At 37.3% G+C, this 21,439-nt stretch overlaps 1 protein-coding gene across 3 annotated transcripts in view; it reads right to left on the reverse strand.

Annotated features, from left to right (window-relative positions):
- Positions 1–13,761: 13,761 nt before the first annotated feature.
- fcho2 (FCH and mu domain containing endocytic adaptor 2) overlaps positions 13,762–21,439 on the reverse strand; it is a 50,533-nt gene continuing 42,855 nt past the window's right edge. For all 3 annotated transcript variants that reach the window (XM_060863705.1, XM_060863706.1, XM_060863704.1), the window contains 6 exons: positions 20,494–20,649; positions 18,977–19,109; positions 18,554–18,753; positions 18,156–18,220; positions 17,810–17,974; positions 13,762–16,054 (listed from right to left, as the gene is read on the reverse strand). In XM_060863705.1, the coding sequence (XP_060719688.1) occupies positions 16,032–16,054; positions 17,810–17,974; positions 18,156–18,220; positions 18,554–18,753; positions 18,977–19,109; positions 20,494–20,649 (742 nt within the window). In that variant the 3' untranslated portion in view covers positions 13,762–16,031. The remainder of the gene's footprint in view (positions 16,055–17,809; positions 17,975–18,155; positions 18,221–18,553; positions 18,754–18,976; positions 19,110–20,493; positions 20,650–21,439) is intronic.

Below are 21,439 nucleotides of genomic sequence, written 5' to 3' on the forward strand. Positions count from 1 at the left end.
GTTGGTGCCAGAAAGAGAAAAACATTTTCAAAAAAAAAAAAAAAAATGCTAAGTCAAAAGGAAGAGAACACCAGTAAAGTAGTAAAGTGGCTTTTCCCCTGCTGGTGGCAGGAGAAGTTAGCCAAATTAATTATAAAGACTGCCATAAACAGTACAATCTCTTAAATGAGCCCATTGAATGCTGGGGCTTTAGGGTTAATTTTCCCATCGCTCTGCATTTGAATCAACTACAGATTCACATTAAGATGAAAGCTCATCAGTCCCAGGGACGAGCTGCAGCACAGAGCCTCCTTTAGATTATAGCCTGTGTGTATGGCTGGGACCTCCATCAAGACAGGGAAACTGAAAAGAAAAACAATAATTAGACATAATTGCTTATGTCCAAACATGCCCCTTCTCTTTTCTCTCCTTCTCTGACCCCTCACCCGCACCCCCACTTTCTCCCTTGCTCTTGGTAACATACTAGGTCGAAAAAGAAAAACCCAATGGTGTTTGGACAGCTGGGAAGGCAAACATTATTTGTGACAGCTGAAGTGAAACATCTTTAAACACCATGGAAAAAGAAAAACGGGTGAACAGAGGGGGTGGGGTGAATTAAGAGAAGTAGCAGTAATAATGAACAGAAAAAGTGAGGGAACTAAATTGGGAAAGGGTGCAAATTATCAAAGAAGAGATTTTTCATGCCTCAGGCAATTCAAAGAATGAAAAAGACAAGAGAAAAGGGTAGTTAAAGGAGGAAGGAGAAAGAGAAACGCTAGGGAAAAAACACCTAGTTAAAAATGATTAAACTTGGGAATCTATGGAAGTTAAAAGATTTGCCTTTGAAAAGTCTGTCTGAAAGTGGTATCATGAAAATTGTGACACACTGGGTTCATATGCTGCCCAGTCGCTGTGCTTTTTGATCTCTGAGGTCAAACTGAACTTGGAACTCAGATGACAAAATCATTGCATTCTCAGGGAGCTGTGTCATAGGTCATCATTGAGATATCGGGGTATATAAGCCAAAACAAGGACCATATGTGTGTGAATACACATTTGAAACCAAAATAGTTCCTGATTGCCCACCTAACCTTTATTTAGACTCCAGTATAGTGTGGTAACTAACAAATAATCTCAGATGTCAGCAGAAAGACACAACAGATTTCAATTGTCATTTTTCCCATATAGAGAAGCAACATTCAGAAACATTGGAAAAAATAATTCCACTCCTCACTTGCTCATTAGAGATTAATACAAATTTAAACTTTGTAATTTTTATTTTGCATTTTTATATTCCTGTAAAGATGCTTTGAGGCATTGTCCATTGTCCATTAAAAGGGCTAGACAAATAAAATTTAACTGAATTTAATGGAGCCCTGCGATGGGTTGGCACTCCGTCCAGGGTGTATCCTGCCTTGATGCCCAATGACGCCTGAGATAGGCACAGGCTCCCCGTGACCCGAGGTAGTTCGGATAAGCGGTAGAAAATGAATGAATGAATGAATGATGAATTTAATGGAATTTATTAATATGAATTTAAGGTTCAAACTAAATTTATATGATATATAGTTTCTCAGTGTTAAACAGGCAGAAACATAATGGAGAGACTGGATAGTTTAATTTGACCTGAGCAAGTTTTCTAAGCTATGTGCCGAACATCTGTTAATGTCATACTCTCTACTTTATTAAAGTCAGAGGCATGATCTTTCCATTTGAAATACAGAGTAATCACAAGACTATTGCCATAAATTTTTAATCACTACCCCATTGTATAAAATGTATACATTAATAGTAATCCATAAGACCTGTTAGATTTACTGTAACTTGTCCTAAATTGACATTGATTGAAATCTCAGAAAGTAAACACTTCAGGCAACTTGAAATTAAAGGAAGACCTTTTTATTTTATTGACAGTGCACAGGAGCTGGAGCCTCTATGGTGCAAACACCTGCTGGAGCTGAGAAAACCTGAGTATGGAGAGGGTAAATCGCACACAATGCAATAACTTTTACAGTCTAATGAGAGCAGCTGACCGCCATAGGGAATAAAGTAGAGTAATAATTATTTAAACATACCACCCATATGCTAGGTAATATCACTTCTTTAGCACTCACCAAATTGGGATTGGGAAATTCTACATATAAATATCTATTGTATGTAAATTCAATTTAATTGTCTATAGTGTTTAATTACTTCCTTGATCTCACCACTCAAGAGGTTTACTCTCAGACATATTACAGACAAGCTGGCTTGTGAGAATGTCTGCCTTGATTCACAGTGCACTCGCATATGCAAGCCATTAGTGTTTCTGTGGGGGAAGGGGAGTGCTTGCAATGTGTAATATGGATGATAAAAACCACCCATATAGATTAATAAAGTGTTATATAAGTGAGTGTGACTGGCACTAACGCTCTGGGTGGCACTACCTATGAGGGGACAACTGTGAATGAAAATGGAACAGCCTGACAATAATTAGGAATTGATTGATTTCACATGTTTTCATAAACAACAAAGCTGTCTCCCACCACTTCTTTTGGCTGCAAACAAGGAATCCATTTGACCATTCTTTTTCTAGTCCACTGTTTAGAGTTTTAAAGCAACAAGCCGCATTATAAGACCACCAGCATAGACATCCCAAACTCTTTTTTTTTTAATGTTCTTGTTTCATATATAGAAGATGCATGTACTCGTTGGCCTACAAAGTTAAGATCACTTACAATAACTCAATACTAGCTGTGTGAAAAGCAGGACAAATGGACTGGCAAATATTGTTGTTTTTGAGGTAATACAACTTAAAGGATTGATTAAATGAAAGGTCTAGTTTGCAAAAAATTTCCTTTATCATATTATGCATAATTATCATTCATTTTAAGTGGATGAAGCCAAATGTCCAAAAAAGCTTTTTCGAGTGATAAAGCAAGTTAATCTAAAAAGTATTAAAAACTCTTTATTTTCCAAAAGATTTGGTTGTTTTTGTGTGCACAAACAAGAAATGCACGTCCCCATTGGGCAATTTGTGAGATAATATCAGATAGAATGGGGTCCATATCAGTAGCAGCAATCTGTGGGGTCCAAGCAATCTTTTCAAATGGAGCTCCCGGTGACCAGTTCTTGCTAGTATAGAAACATTGAAGAACAATGAATTTATCCATCAATGATCAACACAAGTTGTGTGAAACACCTGCTAAAATGTAAATAGAATTGGCTATGTAAATGTAAATGGAAAGTTTTGGCCAGGTTTTTGAAGTATTTATTAAAGTTTCAGTGGCAGATTAGCTGGCTGTTGCAGCACACCAAATTTCAAATCAATTCAATTATATCTTTGTAGTACATTTAACAAGGAACACAGTTGCAAAGCAACAGAAATATATACATTTTAGGACATAAATTATAAACTTACCCCTAATAAACAAGCTAAGGGTGACAGTGGCCAGAAAAGGAAGAAACCTTGAAAGGGACTAGACTCAAAAGGAAACCCAGCCTCATCTGTGAGAACTATTTCAGCTCTGCTTAATGCTTAGTCATACTCTTCTGAGCAGTTTTTTTTAACAAATTGTGAATAACACCTCCCCATTTCAGTTTTTAGCAAAAAATCTCTTAAAATGTTTAAACAGAACTTTAATTTAGTGTTGAATCTTTAAGTCAGTTCAGATGACAATTATTGATAAAGGATCTTGGAGACGGGGATTTACCAGTAACATCAGTAGAGTTTTTCCAAACCTTCTGATGATCCAGCTTTGCTAGTACATCATCAAGAAGAAGCAATAATGGTAAGGGTCTAGCATCATGGCTAGGATAGATTAATGCAGAAGGCTTGCTTTTGCTTTTCCATATTGTCTTTTCAACTTACATCTTTCAGATTTGGCCTCTGGGGCTAAAGTTTTTTTTTCAAGCATGGGGAATGTTGTCTTTGTGCAAGATGTGCAAGAAGAGGATTCTTCAGTTTTAGAATTCTGTTTTTTCTAAATTCTCTTCTCTGCGTGTCTTTTCCTTTTGGTTGATGTGCTGGAAATCAAAGTCTTTTGCAAATGTTTTGAATTCAGCACTTGAATTGCTGAATTGAGGACCATTGTCTAAGACAAGGTCATCAAGGCAACCAAACCTTGACAGTAGTGATCTTAGTTTTAACACAGATTCTATGGGCTTTGTGATAGGGTATCAGCAACTACCACTACGTTTTACCTGGCAAATACAGGAGTATTTATCCAGGAGATACATATCTCATATCCAAGCCATTCTTTTTCATTAGTGGCACCAGAGGTTTGTGGTCTGTCACTAATTTAATGTTTTCATGCACAGACTTTAGGTTTTCTAAACACTTTTCAGACATTTTGTTGTCAGTCTGGACATATCTTGTCAGCCTCAAATAGACTTAGAGACCTATACACCATTGGTTTCCAGTGTCCATTGGGTAGTTGTAACAAAACACCATGAATACCATTACTACTTTTTTCAACTGCAACAACAGCAGATATAGACAAATTTCAGGACTGGCAAAGTAGACAAAATGTCTTTGATGCACTTAAACCTCCCCTGCTGCAGATGGGCCTATGTCCATGCTGTTGTTGATCTCATAACAGTTTCACAATTGTTGACAGGTTAGAGAAATATATGCCAAGGTAATTAAACAATCAGGGTACACATTTTATTTCAGTATCAGGTCTTACAACTGTTTTTTTCTATTAGATGGCAAACGAAGTGGAGCTAGTTTTTTCTTAGTAGCTCCTTTTCACAATTCAGATTTAAACCCTGCTTACTCAATCTCTCCATAACCAAGAACAATGGCTTGGCCTATGTTGTTGTGGTATGGTGTCATTATGCACCAATATATCATCTATACACAATATATAGACTTATATGAAGCCTTAGTGTTTCCATCATTTTGTGTTAAAAGGTTTCTTGTACCCCTTTTCCACCAAAAAGAACCGGGTGCTGGTTCAACGCTAGCACTGGTGCTGGTTCAAAGTTGGTTCCACTGGCGAACATTCTAAGAACCGGTTTGCCTTTAGCCGAGTCTGACGTCACTGTATATGTGTCATGTTTCCCAGCAACATTAGCACAACAGCGGCAAACACAACAACAATGGCGGATGTTGCTTTACTGTTACTGCTCATGGCTTTGAGAACCTACAGTACATTGGCATCCAAACGCGGCGAATCCAACGTGTACGTGCAGCTCCATGTAATCTGTATAAATGTAGGTTGTAATCGAGAAAGTACATTACATTATGATTAACACAGAAAAAGGAAGCCTTAGCATGTAGCTACCTACTAGCATGTGTGCTGATAATTGGTCATAGTGCGATAAACTAAAAGTGTATTAAACATTAGTATACTTAAGGTACATTATCAAATGTGCTAACAGTATCCCCGCCCACGGCCCCTGACATAAGCGGTTCTTAAGTCTAGACCAGCAACGTTTTGGTGCTACTTAAGAACCACTTTTCCTGGTTCAGAGCCGGTGCTTTGGCGGTCGAAAAAGAAAGAACTGGTTCTAAATTAGGCTCTGGCTCCGAATCAGCACTCAAACTGCCTCTGTGGAAAAGGGGCATGGGGGACTTGTAGTGCCAAATGAAAGACATTTAAAGTAGTATCTACCAAAACATGTTATGAACATGGTTAGCTTGCTTTTGGGCATAGAGGTATCTGCCAAAAACCTGAGCTAAAGATGAAAACATTGTAGCACCACTCTACTTTGCAATTATTTCCTCTGTGGTAGGAAAAACATACCTCTCCTTTTTACAGCCTCATTTAATTTCTTCAAGTCCACACAGATGTGTACCTTGCCATTTTGTTTTGGCACTGGCACCATTGGTTCACCACCAATCTGTAGGATCTGTCACTATCTCAATATCCCCCTTTGTGATTTGGCTCCTGTTTTACCTTCTGTATCTGTATGTTTGCACCATATATGGCTGAGCATTTTATGAAAACTGAATTTAAACTGGATCTGTTTGCAAAGTTGCATGCTTAGCATCATTCAGTCAATGTGTTTCACTACCCCATTGAGGACGATGTGGATCTACTTAGCAGATTGTTTACACTTGCCACAGACAATATGCACTGGGAACAGGCATATACAGTATTTCCTTTGTATGGTGTGCTGGCTTGAAAAATCCAATAAAATTGATAAAAAAAAAAAAAATTAAATAAAAAAAAGATCGCCAGAGCTGCAAAGTCTTTCTTGACATTTGAAAGTTTGAAAGACATGATGTTTGACTCTGCACCAGTATACATTTTAATTTTAACTGGTGTTCATTGCTCATCAGCCCTGTGGGAATTTGTAAAAACATCCAGGAAATATGGTGCCTATGAAACAGTTTGTGTGAATTTTTACATTTGTTGCATGTAGAAACAAATGTTATTTATTTCATTTTACCACATCGTCCACAGTTTGGTTCTCCTTGTTCTCCATCATTATTTCTTTTAGGGTTTAACTTTCCCATGTCTGTTCCCTTCCCTTGTGCAACCTCCAGCATTGCAGTGCTTGCTTCCCCCTGGTGGTAAACTTCAAGCACTACCTCCTCACACTGCTGGACACTTTGAAGAGTTTGGGGCAACACATGATCAGGCATTAACATGACACTTCTTTATCAATGATGGTTACAACTATACGATCACAAATGTCATAGGTCTCTAATAATGATTTTAGCCTTTTCACCAGACCACCAAACCTTGGATAAAAACAGGCTTGTTTGTGATGCCATCGCTCATCTTCTCCACAATACATTGAGCCACCTGGACTGCAGAAAAGGGAATTATGCAAAAATGTTGTTTGTGGACTACAGTTCAGTGTTTAACACCATAATTCCCTCCACGCTCACCTCTAAGTTGGAGGTCCTGGGACTCCGCCTGCCGCTTTGTCAATGGATCGCCAACTTCCTGACAGACAGACCACAAGCCCTACGGGTGGGCAAACACACCTCATCCACCCTCACCCTCAGCACTGGAGCTCCCCAGGGTTGTGTTTTGAGCCCCCTGCTGTACTCACTGTACTCTCAACTCCACCACCATCATCAAGTTTGTTGACGACACCGTCGAGGTGGGCCTGATCTCCAACAATGACGAGACGGCCTACCTACAGGAGACTAAAAACCTGGAGAGATGGTGCCAGGAGAACAATCTTCTCCTGAACATCAGCAAGACTAAGGAGTTGATAGTGGACTTCAGCACAAAGCAGGAGCGGGCATACCAACCGCTAAACATCAATGGGACTCCAATCGAGAGCGTGGACAGTTTCTGATACCTGGGTGTTCACATCACACAGGACCTGTCTTGGTCCTGTCACATCAACACCCTTGTGAAGAAGGCCCGGCAGGGATTGTACCATCTGAGACGCTTAAGGGACTTCAAACTACCCTCTCAGGTGCTAAAGACTTTCTACTCCTGCACCACTGAGAGCGCCCTGATGGGTAGCATCACTTCCAGCACCATGCAGGACAGGCAAGCCCTCCAGAGGGTGGGGCGGTCATTTAGAAATACTCATCATTTTATTTTAACACAGTGCTGAATTTCTTCTACAATCCCCCTCATTAAAGTGAATTTGAAAACATGTATGGCTTTATTTTGCATGGCTAGAATTAATTAGCTGACCTGGACATCACTGTCTCTTTATCATTTGATAAATGATTTTGATCATGATTTTGATTTTGATCATCATTTGATCAATCAAAACTCTCTAAAGAATTGAATTTAGCACTCTCTTAGAGGCTGTGTGTTTACCACATGCTTCTTACACCATGTAATGGGCTTCAATAAACATTAAAAGTTACACACACACATATATATATATATAAATATATATATTATATTTATTATATATTATATATATATATATATATATATATATATATATATATATATATATATATATATTTTATATACAGCGGGTAAAATAAGTATTCAACACGTCACCATTTTTCTCAGTAAATTTATTTCTAAAGGTGCTATTGACATGAAATTTTCACCAGATGTTGGAAACAACCCATTCAATCCACACATGCAAAGCATAGTCAAACCATATCAAACTATAGATGTCCGTAAATTAAGTTATGTTTAATAATGTTAAATGACAGGGAAAAAGTATTGAACACATGAAGAAAGCGAGGTGCAAAAAGGCATGGAAAGCCAAGACAATCAGTAATTAGAAAGCAATCCTGCCCCTTTCATGACAATCTCTACATAGGAGAGTGCTCTGTGCTGTCCTGAAGTCAACAACCATCTCTTTAGTTTTATCAACGTTCAGAGGTTGTTGGCTCTACACCAGGCAATAAGCTGTTGAACCTATCTATTTGCTGTCAGAAAAGTGAACAGCAGTGGGCCGAGCTCAATGTGGTGGTGCTGGAGATGCACAAGGAAGTCCAGGATCCAGCTGCAGAGGAAGGGGTTCAGGCCCAGCAAGCTGAGCTTCTCGATCAGCTGCTGAGAGATGATTGTGTTGAATGCTGAACTGAAGTCTATGAACAGCATTCGTACATACAGTGGTGTGAAAAAGTGTTGGCCCCCTTCCTGATTTTTAATTTGTTTGCAGGTTTGTCACACTTTAATGTTTCAGATAATCAAACAAATTTAAATATTAGATAACACAAGTAAACACAACATGCAGTTATAAATTTATTATTAAGGGAAAACAAAATCCAAACTCACATGACCCTGTGTGAAAAAGTACCTGGTCGTAACCTCAAGCTGAAGCAAACCTGGGTTCTGCAGCAGGACAATGGTCCAAAACACACCAGCAAGTCCACCTCTGAATGGCTGAAGAAAAACAAAATGAAGACATTGGAGTGGCTTAGTCAAATCCTGACCTGAACCCTATTGAGATGCTCTGGCATTACCTTAATAAGGCGGTTCCTGCACAAAAACCCTACAATGTGGATGAATTACAACAATTCTGCAAAAATGAGTGGACCAAAATTCCTCCACAGCGCTGTAACAGACTCATTGCAAGTTATCGCAAATGCTTGATTGCAGTTCTTGCTGCTAAGGGTAGCCCAAATAGTTATTAGATTTAGGGGGCAAGCACTTTTTCACACAGGGCCATGTAGGTGTGGATTTTGTTTTCCCTTAATAATAAAAACCTTCATTTAAAAACTGCAAGTTGAGTTCTCTTTGACTAATATTTTAATTTGTTTGATGATCTGAAACATTTAAGTGTGACAAACCTGCAAAAAAATAAAAAATCAGGAAGGGGGCCAACACTTTTTCACACCACTGTATATATTTTTTCTGTTTCTATACTTCTCTAAAGCTGATTTGAGACAATGTGAATTGTTAAAAGCACTATACACAAATTGAATTGAAATGAATACAATTGTATCTTTATTGTCCAAACTGGATGAGGACCAGATGAAGGGTCATGGCAATTGCATCATCCGCGGAGCAGTTTGGATGATACGCAAACTGCAGGAGGTCTAGTGAAGGTGGTAGCTCGGTCTTGATGTGCCTCATAATGAGTATAGTCCAGACATGGGCAAACTACGGCCCGCGGGCCATATACGGCCCGTTGGGCTTTTTAATCCGGCCCGCCGAACTCGTCCACGTTATATTACTAAATTAAATTTTATTATAAAGACACCACAATCATTTTACCTAGCTGTAATTCCCATCTTTCCCCAGCAGATGGCAACGACATTGACCCTTGAGTGTGATGCATTACGGTTACTCTCTACTTTATTTTGTCGCTTTGCACTTTCAGCCCATCAATGAAAATGAGCGGACCGAAGAAAAGAAAAGTAGACAGTGAGTGCCGAGTGTTCAATAAAGAGTGGACAACAAAATATTTTTTCACTGAAGTCCGATCAACAGCTGTATGTCTGATATGCCAAGAAACTGTAGCAGTTTTTAAAGAATACAACATGAGCCGTCATTTTGCCACAAAACATGCTAACTACGCTAGTAAACAGTCTCCACAAGAACGGGCGGCTACAGCTCAGAGATTGATGGCTAATTTACAGACTCAGCAAAACCTTTTTCACAGACAAACTGCGATTCAAGAGTCGAGTACTAAGGCAAGTTTATTGCTGGCATTCAAATTAGCAAAGGCCAGTAAGCCTTTCTCCGAAGGCGAATTTTTAAAAGAATGCATGGTGGAGACAGCAGGTCTCTTGTGTCCGGAGAGCAAAGGTAAATTTGAACAAATCAGTTTATCACGCAGAATTGTGACTCGCCGTGTGGAATTGATTGATGAAGATATAGCCAGCAAATTCAACAAAAAGGCGGAGTCATTTAAGTTTTATTCACTAGCACTGGATGAAAGTAACGACATAAAAGACACTGGCCAGCTCCTAATTTTTATCCGAGGGATTAGCGACAGTTTTGAGATCACAGAGGAATTTTTGACAATGGAGTCCATGAAAGGAAAAACGAGGGGAGAGGACTTGTATAACCAGGTGTCTGCTGTCATCGGGAGAATGAAGCTACCTTGGAGTAAACTTGCCAATGTCACCACTGATGGATCGCCAAATTTAACTGGGAAAAACGTTGGGCTGCTGAAAAGTCTGCAGGAAAAAGTAAAAGAGGAAAATCCTGATCAGGATGTTATTTTCCTACACTGCATCATTCATCAGGAAGTTCTGTGTAAGTCTATATTGCAGCTAAATCATGTCATGAATCCAGTTGTAAAACTTGTTAACTTTATACGAGCAAGGGGACTTCAGCATCGTCAGTTTATTGTGTTCCTGGAAGAAACCGATGCAGATCACCAGGACTTACTTTACCACTCTCGTGTGCGCTGGCTAAGTTTGGGCAAAGTCTTTCAAAGAGTGTGGGAGCTGAAGGAGGAGATCACTGCATTTTTGGAGTTAATGGGGAGATCCGACGAATTTCCCGAGCTAAGCGACAATAACTGGCGTTGTGACTTTGCGTTTGCTGTGGACATACTTTCGCACATGAATGAGCTGAACACCAAGCTACAGGGGAAAGATCAATTTGTGCATGACATGTACACAAATGTTAGGGCCTTCAAATCCAAGCTGACTCTTTTCTCCAGACAAATTTCAAACAAGTCTTTCACTCATTTCCCCACACTAGCCATGCAGAAAGAGGCGACCCAAAACGCGCAGAAATACAGCAAATCACTGGACGACCTGCACGGAGAATTCTGCCGTCGTTTCTGTGACTTTGAAAAAATTGAAAAGTCACTTCAGCTGGTGTCCTGTCCCCGTCACAAGACCCTGAAACAGCACCACAGGAGCTGCAGTTGGAACTGATAGATCTTCAGTCTGACTCTGTATTGAAGGAGAAGTTCAACTCTCTTAAACTGAAGGACTTTTATGCTTCACTTAACGAAGCCACGTTTCCAAATCTCCGGAGGATGGCACAGAAGATGCTGATGTTGTTTGGCTCAACCTATGTGTGTGAACAGACATTCAGCATCATGAACATCAACAAAGCCCGTCACAGATCCAAGTTAACTGACCAACACCTCAGATCTATCTTGAGAATTGCCACAACAAATATAACGCCAGACATTGATGCACTTGCAAAAAAAGGAGACCAACAACACTGTTCCCACTGAAACTGAATGAAACTGAACTGAGTTTATTACTACGTTATTAAAGTAATAAATTTGTAATTTTTTTTTACAATAAACAAAGCACAATGGTGTTTTTCTACCTGTTAAAGGCAAATCTTTTCGTGTAATGGTTTTTACATTTAATTTATATTAGTTCACACAAACACACCAATCTCCTATTCTGGCCCGGCCCCTCTGTCAAATTTTAGAAACCATTGTGGCCCGCGAGTCAAAAAGTTTGCCCACCCCTGGTATAGTCTGATAGTTTCAAACTTCAAGATCGTGTTGAGCCTCTGGAAGTCGTTACAAAGGCAGATTGTCCCATCTAACTTTGGCACTAGCACAATGGTAACTTTGGCACTAGCACCTTTATAGGTAGACGGATGTCCTCAGGTGTTTAACCTGTAATAGCCGACACAGATCCACCGGTCATTTGTGCACAAAAAGCGTACCTTGGTATATGACCATGGCCTTCACTAGCACCTCTGAATTCATGCCTGGCCAGGTGAATTGATCCTGACACCCCCAGAGCTTCTTCTTCTAGTCCAGTATCCACTTGGTAAAGGCACTTATGGCTTATGCACTTATGCACTTGAAGGTACACCTCTATGTTGTCCTCCACCATGAGCTTGGTGAAGTAGAGGGATTTTGTTGCGTGGGAGCTTTGCTGGCGCTTCAGTAGTTCCTCCGTTGCACTTTGGAAGATTTTTTTCCAGCTCCTGGATCACCACGTGTACAAGATCTTCAGAGTAGGATCTTTCTGAGAGTGGGACATAGAAGAACAGCACAGTATTGGCTTTTATTAAGTGCTCAGTGAGACAAAATGAGCAGTGCTTGAGGTCTACTTACTGTATGGTGAGTGTAGCGTAAAATCTCAGTGTTTCCGGCAAGGTCGTGCAGTCCAACCAACAGCTATGAAGGTAAGATCGGCATCCCAGAAGCATGGAGCTTAGCAGAAGCGTCTGTTATCTGGGGGATTATAAATAGGAGACAGCATGTTAGTTCCATTTGTATTTTTCCTGTCCTTTACCTCCCTCTAGTTGCTAAGCCTGGCTTTCCGCTGTGGTCTTCTGCCAGAGGGTTGACATTGGTGCTGAATGATCTTGACCTCTGTCAGTGGCACTGGCCAGGGTGTTGCACTGCTGCTCCTTCCTTCTAACGGCGGGTTTTCTGTGGCGAAGAGCAGTCTTTTCATATGTTTGTGTGACATTGCATGCACCGCCTCACAGCATGTTCTTGACTTTACCATGCTTTTTATACCTTATTTTATATATATATATATATATATATATATATATATATATATATATATATATGTGTGTAAATCTCATTCAATAACACTTTGTGTCGTCATTTTTTGATTGTTGGTGCCTTTTTATTTGAACCACAACTTAAATTGAAACAAAATCAAAACCTTTTAAAAGTCATGTGGTAATCATACTATGAAAAGCTAGTGGATGCAATCCTCCAGTGGATCCAATCCTCCAAAGCTCATGAAAGATTTATTTTAGCTTATCTTCAGACCTTGTTTCTAAGGAGTTGCATTTCTTACTATCACAGGCTAGCAGCTCTGTAGCTGGATAAATCTGTGCAATATATATTTTTTACTTATTTAACATATTTTATAAACCAACAACAAACTGTTTCTATATGCAAAAAAAAAAAAGTGTTTCTAAAAAAAAGTGTTTCTATATGCAAAATTAATTATTTTTAACTCTCATAAAATTATTTTTTAACATAAATTGTCTTAAAGTAAATAAAAAAAATCTGTCATTACCACTAATATTGCTGTCTGACATACACCTGAAATGCACATTCAACTTTAATTGTACAGATAAGGATATAATCATGATTTTATTTTGTATATTATCTCACCCAAATTAGATATGGGTTACATTACATATACTCACTGCCAGTACCTGACATGCTTGACTGATTTTAGACAAGAGTTCAGAGAGAAACAACGACTAGCTCAAATCTTAAATAAAATTAGTTTATAGCATAGCTTCTGCTAAACCTTCTTTGCTATGTGCATCACCTAACATGTATAAATCAACTTAATTTTTAGTTTTAGTCTGTTTATCCCCATCTTCCCACTGATTAAAATAGCTCATAAAACAGTTGATCAAGCAGGGTTAGTGTTAGAACAGCTTCTGCTAAATCATCTTTGCTTTGTGCATCACCAAGTATAAAGCAACAATCCATATTCTAATACTAATTTATCATTTAAATATGTATAAACAATAGAAAACAAACAAATAAGTACACACATTTAATTATGTATATAGTTTTTATATTTGTATAGATTTATATATTACACATTTATTTCAGACAATAAAATCATGAGAAAACAAAGTGGTAAATTTGTAAAAATGTTCAGAAAAACATTTACACAGATCATTTAACACATCCATGAGCTTGAGACCAAAACGGAGCAAGAGACAAGATAGCTCCAAAATGCCTTCACACATTTATCTGATGACTATAGAGGCAGCAAGAACCAGCTTGCTAAAACACAAAATCAGATATTTATGTCGTAGTACTGGACAGAAAAAAGTGTCACACAATTCAGTTTTGACCCTAATGTCCACTGGTTAATATCTGCCTCCACATGAAATGCCCAATGCCATTTTATTATTTTTCAATACAGTTACATACATCTTTATCATTTCCAATAAAACAGTAAAGATTAGGATTTTTTATAATTCTGTCTAGTTACATCATTAAAAATTATCTTTTGTAAAAAGATATTGCTGTTAAAAAGACTAAAACTTCCCTAGAATGTTACACATTTCAACATTACACATTTAAATTTTTAGTACATATCAAACATTCCTTTGTATTATTTAGGGTCTATTTATCTCCATTTTCCCACTGGTTAAAATAGCCCTTTAAACAACTGACCCTTAAGCAGAGAATATAAGGCACAGAGCCGCTATCAAAAAATAATAGTAAACAAAACAAACACTGTACAGCCCCTTAAAGCACTTTGGATCTGTTTAGCAATTTTAAATGGTAGGTTATTTAAACAGTTATGGCAGCCTGCCCTGTGTCTAGGAAACATTAGAAAAGAAATTGGAGATGGGGTGAATTCAATCTCATTTCCATTATAATTTCTCAGTGCTTTTGTGTATGTTGGAATATTTGGGTAATCCCAGTGATTCAGTAATTCATTGCACGTAGGACTACTCAACTACAGCAAAAATCCATAGATGAATATTAGTAAGAAACATGGCTGGTTAAAGAAGCATTAGATGATCAAATCTGTATTTTAAGGGCAAGACAGCATATACTGTGTATTATAGAATATTAACACGCAAGGTCCAAAAAGATGATAAGAATTCAAAACTAAACATCAACATGTGTGGGGAGATTGAAACCATCATAAAATTTACAAAGTTTAATGTTTTAGATCTGTCACCTTTTAAGCTGGAATCATATTTAAGGGGCTACATATTCAGAACACATATTACCATTGATTTGTTTTTCTTTTCTTTTAAAGAATTACCAATAATTCATATATAGCTGTCATTTATGTGTATTTTCCCTTTAATGTCCCAGTAAAATACATAAAACAGAATTAGCAACAAAGATAAGCTTGTAATAATAGAAATCAAGTTTGTTAGAAAATAGGCACTAAGGGCAGTTTTCCAAGGTTTTGGTTTTCTTTTTTTTTTTTTTTTTTTTTTTTGAAATTACTCCAAAACGGACGAGAATTCTTATCACTGAATTTAAAAACTCAACATAAATCACATAATTGATTTAATAGCTTATACCTTCATTTACTGTGAGGAATCGAAAATCGCAGCCACCTAACGGGCTTGTTTTTTAAATGTACATCCACAGCTGTGAAGTTTGGTAGAATCCTAGAGAACAATAAATAATGCTACATGGATTTTATTCAAGGACCTCTGGCCTGTCATGGAAGAGTAACTTTTAGGACAGAACCACAAAATGTTCACATTCCTGAGGCATTTTTTCCCTCATTGACAATTTTTATGTTCAAAGTTATGTTCAGAAAAGAAACTAAACATCTAAGAGGTTAATGTCTATATAAATGGCCTGGAAGATTGTTAGTGCAGATATATTTTTCCTTTTCATTTTGTTTTACACTGAATATTTTTTATGTGTCGTATTGTCATATTACAATTTATCTATACATGAAAGCAAACCTTCTAAAGAAGTCAAAATAAATCAAAAAATATCAAATTATTAGTTTCGATTTTATAATTTTTCAGTATTCAGACATTCCTTATTGGCTTTCTTTATTAGTTTTTTTTTCTTTTTCTGACAGTGTTTGATTTTCAGTGCTACAGTAATAAAAATGTAGTAAAAAGTTCTTTCTTCCCCAAAAAGGTACATTTAGTTGGATGGAAGTATAGTTCAAAATGATTAGAATAAATGCATAAGAGGAGCCATCAGGGTAACAATCCGTTTGTTTCACCTTCCATTAACCTCTGCTGTGCAGTGAGAAGATGCCAATGAAAAGTAGTCCTTTTATTTTTCAGCAGATGGATCGAATGTGCCTCATCTTTGACATCTCAGCAGTCTGCCATATAACGCCCTGTAACATACCCATACACAAAAAAGTAATTTAATAACTCATTAAAATGTATTTTCTCAGAGAATTTACAGTTAGGTCCATATACTGTATATATTTAGACACTGACAAGTTTTGTTATTAAAAAACATATTCAAAATACAGTTACATAATTAAAATGGGCTTAAAGTGCAGACTCTCATTTACATTTACAGCATTTGGCAGATCTCATTTATACACCTGAGCAATTAAGGGTTAAGGGCCTTGTCAGAGGCAACTTTGTGGACCTGGGATTTGAAATCACAACCTTCCGATTGGTAGTCCAACATCTTAACCACTAGGCTACCACATTACAGCTCCTTAATATGTAGCTGCCTCTTTTTCAAGAGACCAAAAGTAATTGGACTATTGCCTCAAAAGCTATTTCATGGGCTGTTCCCTCCTGAATCCATCATCAATTAAGCAGATAAAAATGTAAATAATGTAAATAATGTACTATTTAGGGTCTATTTATCTCCATCTTCCCACTGGTTAAAATATCACTTAAAACAACTGATACTTAAGCGAAGAATATAAGGCACAGCGCCGCTATTAAAAAATAATAATAAGCAAAACAAACACCTAAAGCGCTTTGGATCTGTTTAAAGTTTTGAATGGTAGGTTATTTAGACAGTTACGATAGCCTTGGTCTGAAACTAATCCTAGGTGTGGCATTTCTGTTTGGAAGCTGTTGCTGTGAATCCCAACATGTGGTCAAACTCTCAATGGAAGTGAAACAGAAGTGAAACAGAAGAAAAACCCCTTCACAACATCCACCGAAGTGAAGACCACTCTGCAGGAAGTATGTGTACCAGTATCTAAGTCTACCATAAAGAGAAGACTTCATGAGAGCAAATAAAGAGGGTCACCACAAAGTCCAAACCATTAATCAGCCTCAAACAGCATTCTCTGGACAGATGAAACTAAGATCATCCTGTACCAAAATGATATGAAAAAGAAAGTATGGAGAAGGCTTGGAACAGCTCATGATCCAAAGAACATAACATCCTCTGTAAAACATGGTGGATGCAGTGTGATGGCATGAGCATGCATTACACACATTGCATATCTAATATATTCCTGTTATTATTAATGTGTGTACATTAAATGGCACTGGGTCACTAGTGATTGTCGATGATGTGACAGGAGACAGAAGCAGCAGGAATTTTATTTGCTTAAGATAAAACTTAAGGCAGAAAGTCCCACAAACAAGCAACAACTGAAGACAGCTGCAAAAAGGTCTGGCAAAGCATCACAAAGGAGGAAACCCAGCGTTTAGTGATGTCCATGGGTTCAAGACATCGGGCAGTCATTGGCTCCAAAGGATTCTCAATAAAAGTATTAAAAATGAAAATTTTTTTTACGGTAATGTTAATTTGTCAAGTTTCTTTTGGGTCCCTGAAATGAGGTAACTGTATTAAAATGGTTGCAATTCCTAAATGTTTCATAGGATATTTTTGTTCAACCTCTCTAATTAAACCTGAAAGTCTGCCCTTCAATTGCGTCTTGGTTTTTTCATTTTAAATGTGGTGGCATAGTCCAAATCATGAAAATTGTGTCACTGTCCAACTATTTCTGGGCCTAAATGTATGATATGTTTATGTTACACACATAGCATCTAATATATTCCTGTTATTATTAATGTGTGTACATTAACATGCCACTAGGGGGAGGAGCAGAGCAACAACTAAATATTCCTTAAACAATTTATATGAAGATTTTGTCTTATTACTCTCTTACCAGATACTAATCTCTTTTTATTGAGAGAGAGTCGATATCCGGATCCGACCAGGTCCATATCTACTCCAGAGGTAGTACTACCCTCAGAAAAGAACTGAACAGCCAGAGTGGCTGGAATTGAGGGGCCATCTGAGAGCTCAAACTTTGCCCTCATAGAGCCAGAACCTGAAACACACAAAAATAAATCATTATCTATTACGTGAGATTTTAAGCAATAATTTATTTGCTTAAATTTATGGTGGATATATAAGCAAGAACACAATATCTAACCAACGTAAACACTTTAATTATTGTATTTTAAATAGAATGGATATTGTTGATTTAACATCAAGGCCTACATTCATACCTTCATTTTCAGACTTCTCAGAGAGGTCATTCAGCTTCCATAACAACTTACATTGGTCTGGATTCCTGATACAAAAAAAAAAATTTTTTAAATAAATAAATTGTAGGAAAATCATTTGTATATTCAATATTATAATTTATATAATATCAAAAGGTGTTTCCTCAGTAATATCTGTCAGAATGAAATGAAAGCTTCAGATGGTAGAAATTAAAACACAATAGTCATTTTGAGGTCTTGGCAAATTAAGCCTACAAATTTGTGCACCCAGCCTACAAAACTTCATATATATTTTGATTATCTTTTACAATTCCACACTATATTAGCCAGTGAGTGATTAAAAGAGAAAGAGAGAGATTATATTAATTAGAACTAAGATTTGGTGTATTCCTGTGCCTTACCAGATGGCACTGGGGAGCGAATGCATGTTGGTGACACCACCGCTGACAGGTACGAGGACCTGCACGCTACAGAGTGGTCCGGGTGGCTGCATGGCTTCAGGGTTGTAGTGGTAGTCCACCCGCAGGTCTGTAGTGCTCTGTGCACACTTCCAGTATACTGCCAGGTTTAGTGGCGTTGACTGAATCCCATTAGAAGACACCTAAGGGCGATTAATGTCCAAGAGAATTTAAGTGGTAATTTGCATTTCACTTTAGTTAGCAAGAATCGTACAACTGGCTGCCATAGTTGGTACTGCTGCAAAGTGTACTGTGCGCACAACAGTGTCCAATTTATAAACATTTTGACCAAAAGACAGATAAATGGATACTCAAGCAAACAGACATATAATTGGTCTTATGCACAATACAGCAACCGGTGTATACCTGGTACTTCAGGATGTCGACATTGTAGTAAGAAGAGGTTGGGTTCTGTTCTGAAGCCTTTCTGAGATATGCCGTCAGTGCAGGCATATTCATCCAGAAATCTTTAGCGTTAGTGTCATTCTGGCTGGTCTCACTACACGAAACACATACAAAACACATTTGTCTTACTATCATTTTGAGGGCCTTCCATTAAGCTAATTATTATGCTACACCTAAACATAGCCATAACCTTGAAAACAAAAAAGGATAAGTGACCCTTTTTTTTAATTAATTACTTAATAGTTTACAGTCACTGATGCAGCATGAAACAATGCAACCTTGATTTGGCCATACCCAATGTTGTTGACTTACTTTACTTGAATTAAATCCTACATTGCAAATCCTAAATAGAACTTCTTTTAATCCCTAAATATTGATTTCATTCCCACAGTCTGCAACTGGTTTGGATGCAAATAATTGGATGCAAATAACAACAGACAGTCTGTGTTGAGCTCATATACAGCTAAAATAACTTATTTATGTCCATATTTATAAACCTCACAAATATTCATTCTCGTAATTGTCTACCGCTTCAGTGTTTTTAGATCTTTCTGTCAGATGTTACTATGGTATACTGAAGTATAATTACAAACATTTCAAGTGTCATTCAAAACCTCTGAAATTTGCCACATCATGACTGATTGCAGCCCACTCTTGCATAATCAATGCCTGGAGCTTGTCAGAATTTGTGGGTTTATGTTTGTCCACCCACCTCTTGAGGAATAAATAAAAATTTTGTTTTGCACCCTGAAGCCTTCTTCACAACATTGAACCTCTCTCCTGGAAGTTCTTGGTTGATTTAGGTGCAATCTTACTACCAACAATATCCTTGCTTATAAATCTCTTTGTGCAAAGCAATGATGACTGCACTTATTTCCTTGCAGGTAACCATGGATTTCAGAGGAAGAACAATTATTTCAAGCACCACTCTATTTAAAACATCCAGTCTATTATTCTAACTTAATCAGCATGACAAAGTGATCTCCAGCCTTGTCCTTGTCAACACTCTCACCTGTGTTACGACAGAATCACTCACATGATGCGAGCTGGTGTCGTATTTTGTGTTTGTGAACATTCTAAAAGAATTATATTATTCATTTTATCCATAATAAGTACAGTTTTGTTTTTCAAATGTTGCAGGTCATATTCACATCATGAAAACAAGAGAACATGCCTGTGGGCCTTTATGATTAGTAAGTAGGTTACTATGATTAGCATGTCATTCTGCCTCCAAAGTGAAAACAATATAAATGCTTTCACCCCATCATGAGGAGACTATGATGTCAAATCCCAACAAAGTCACAACCATCCAAAATGATCTGTTCCCTCTGGGTGGGAAAAATATTGTCTCCCATCAATCAGAGCAACAACCGGCAAGCAATTATTTAAGTCTTTTTTATGCATCAAAACTGGTAAGAAAACAGGGGGGAATAATTCTGGTGTCCACTTCTCAAGCATGACAGCATGTACACACGCACCTGTGTAGAAGATGCTGGTTTGGTAGTATTTGCTCCAGTTTGCTTGTGTTTCTGAGTCTGAAGCTGAGTATAGCTGGAGAGTGGCTGGATGTGAAGATCTTAATGATACCACTGGGAAAGGAAAGCGTCATGTCTCCTGTGATCTTCACTATGCACCTAAAAAACAGGAAAAAGCTCAATTTATCTAAACCTTTACATAAACTGCATTAAAAGATTTTTAGTTGGGTATCTAAAATGTGTGCTTAGTATAATACTGGTATACCTTATTTTTAGATTCACATAAAGGTACACATTTTGTAATATCCTCATTAATGGCATTTTATTTCACATATTAAACCAAATTATTGTTACATTACAGCAAGAACTTCTTGGTTTAATAATGCCAGTAGCACTACATTGGTATAAGTGTATTTTGTTAGTGCCTGTAATTAAATAACAAAGATGTCGTTATGTCACTTTTATTAAAATTAGATGAGATTCTGCTCAAATGAATTGTTTACCCCCTCACTGATCACTTCATGAATAACAGGATTATGTATGTTTAGCAGTACTGCTTTTTAACTTTTGGTAATTCATTTTTAAACTTTAATTTTTTGAATTCTGTTTCTATACTTCTGTAAAGCTGCTTTGAGACAATGCTATACATATATATTTGAATTGAAAATGTTATAACTTACAATATCAGAATGACTGACTTTCTTAGATCAGTAAGAACATAAAACAAAATAACTTACCTAAACATAATGAAACCTAATCATATGTGCACTGGCATTTGGCAACACAACCCCAAATATATCAAGAACATTATTTCGAAATGTTTTGGTTTGGTTTATATTTATAACTAAATACAAAAGCTACATCTCTCTGTCTGGTAATATATAGTGTGAGCTAGTTAAGTGAACAAAAAGATAATATTTGAAAATGCAAACCTCACTAAAGTGAAAAC

This window comes from Tachysurus vachellii, chromosome 26 (genome assembly GCF_030014155.1).
Source record: "Tachysurus vachellii isolate PV-2020 chromosome 26, HZAU_Pvac_v1, whole genome shotgun sequence".
Taxonomy (NCBI): domain Eukaryota; kingdom Metazoa; phylum Chordata; class Actinopteri; order Siluriformes; family Bagridae; genus Tachysurus; species Tachysurus vachellii.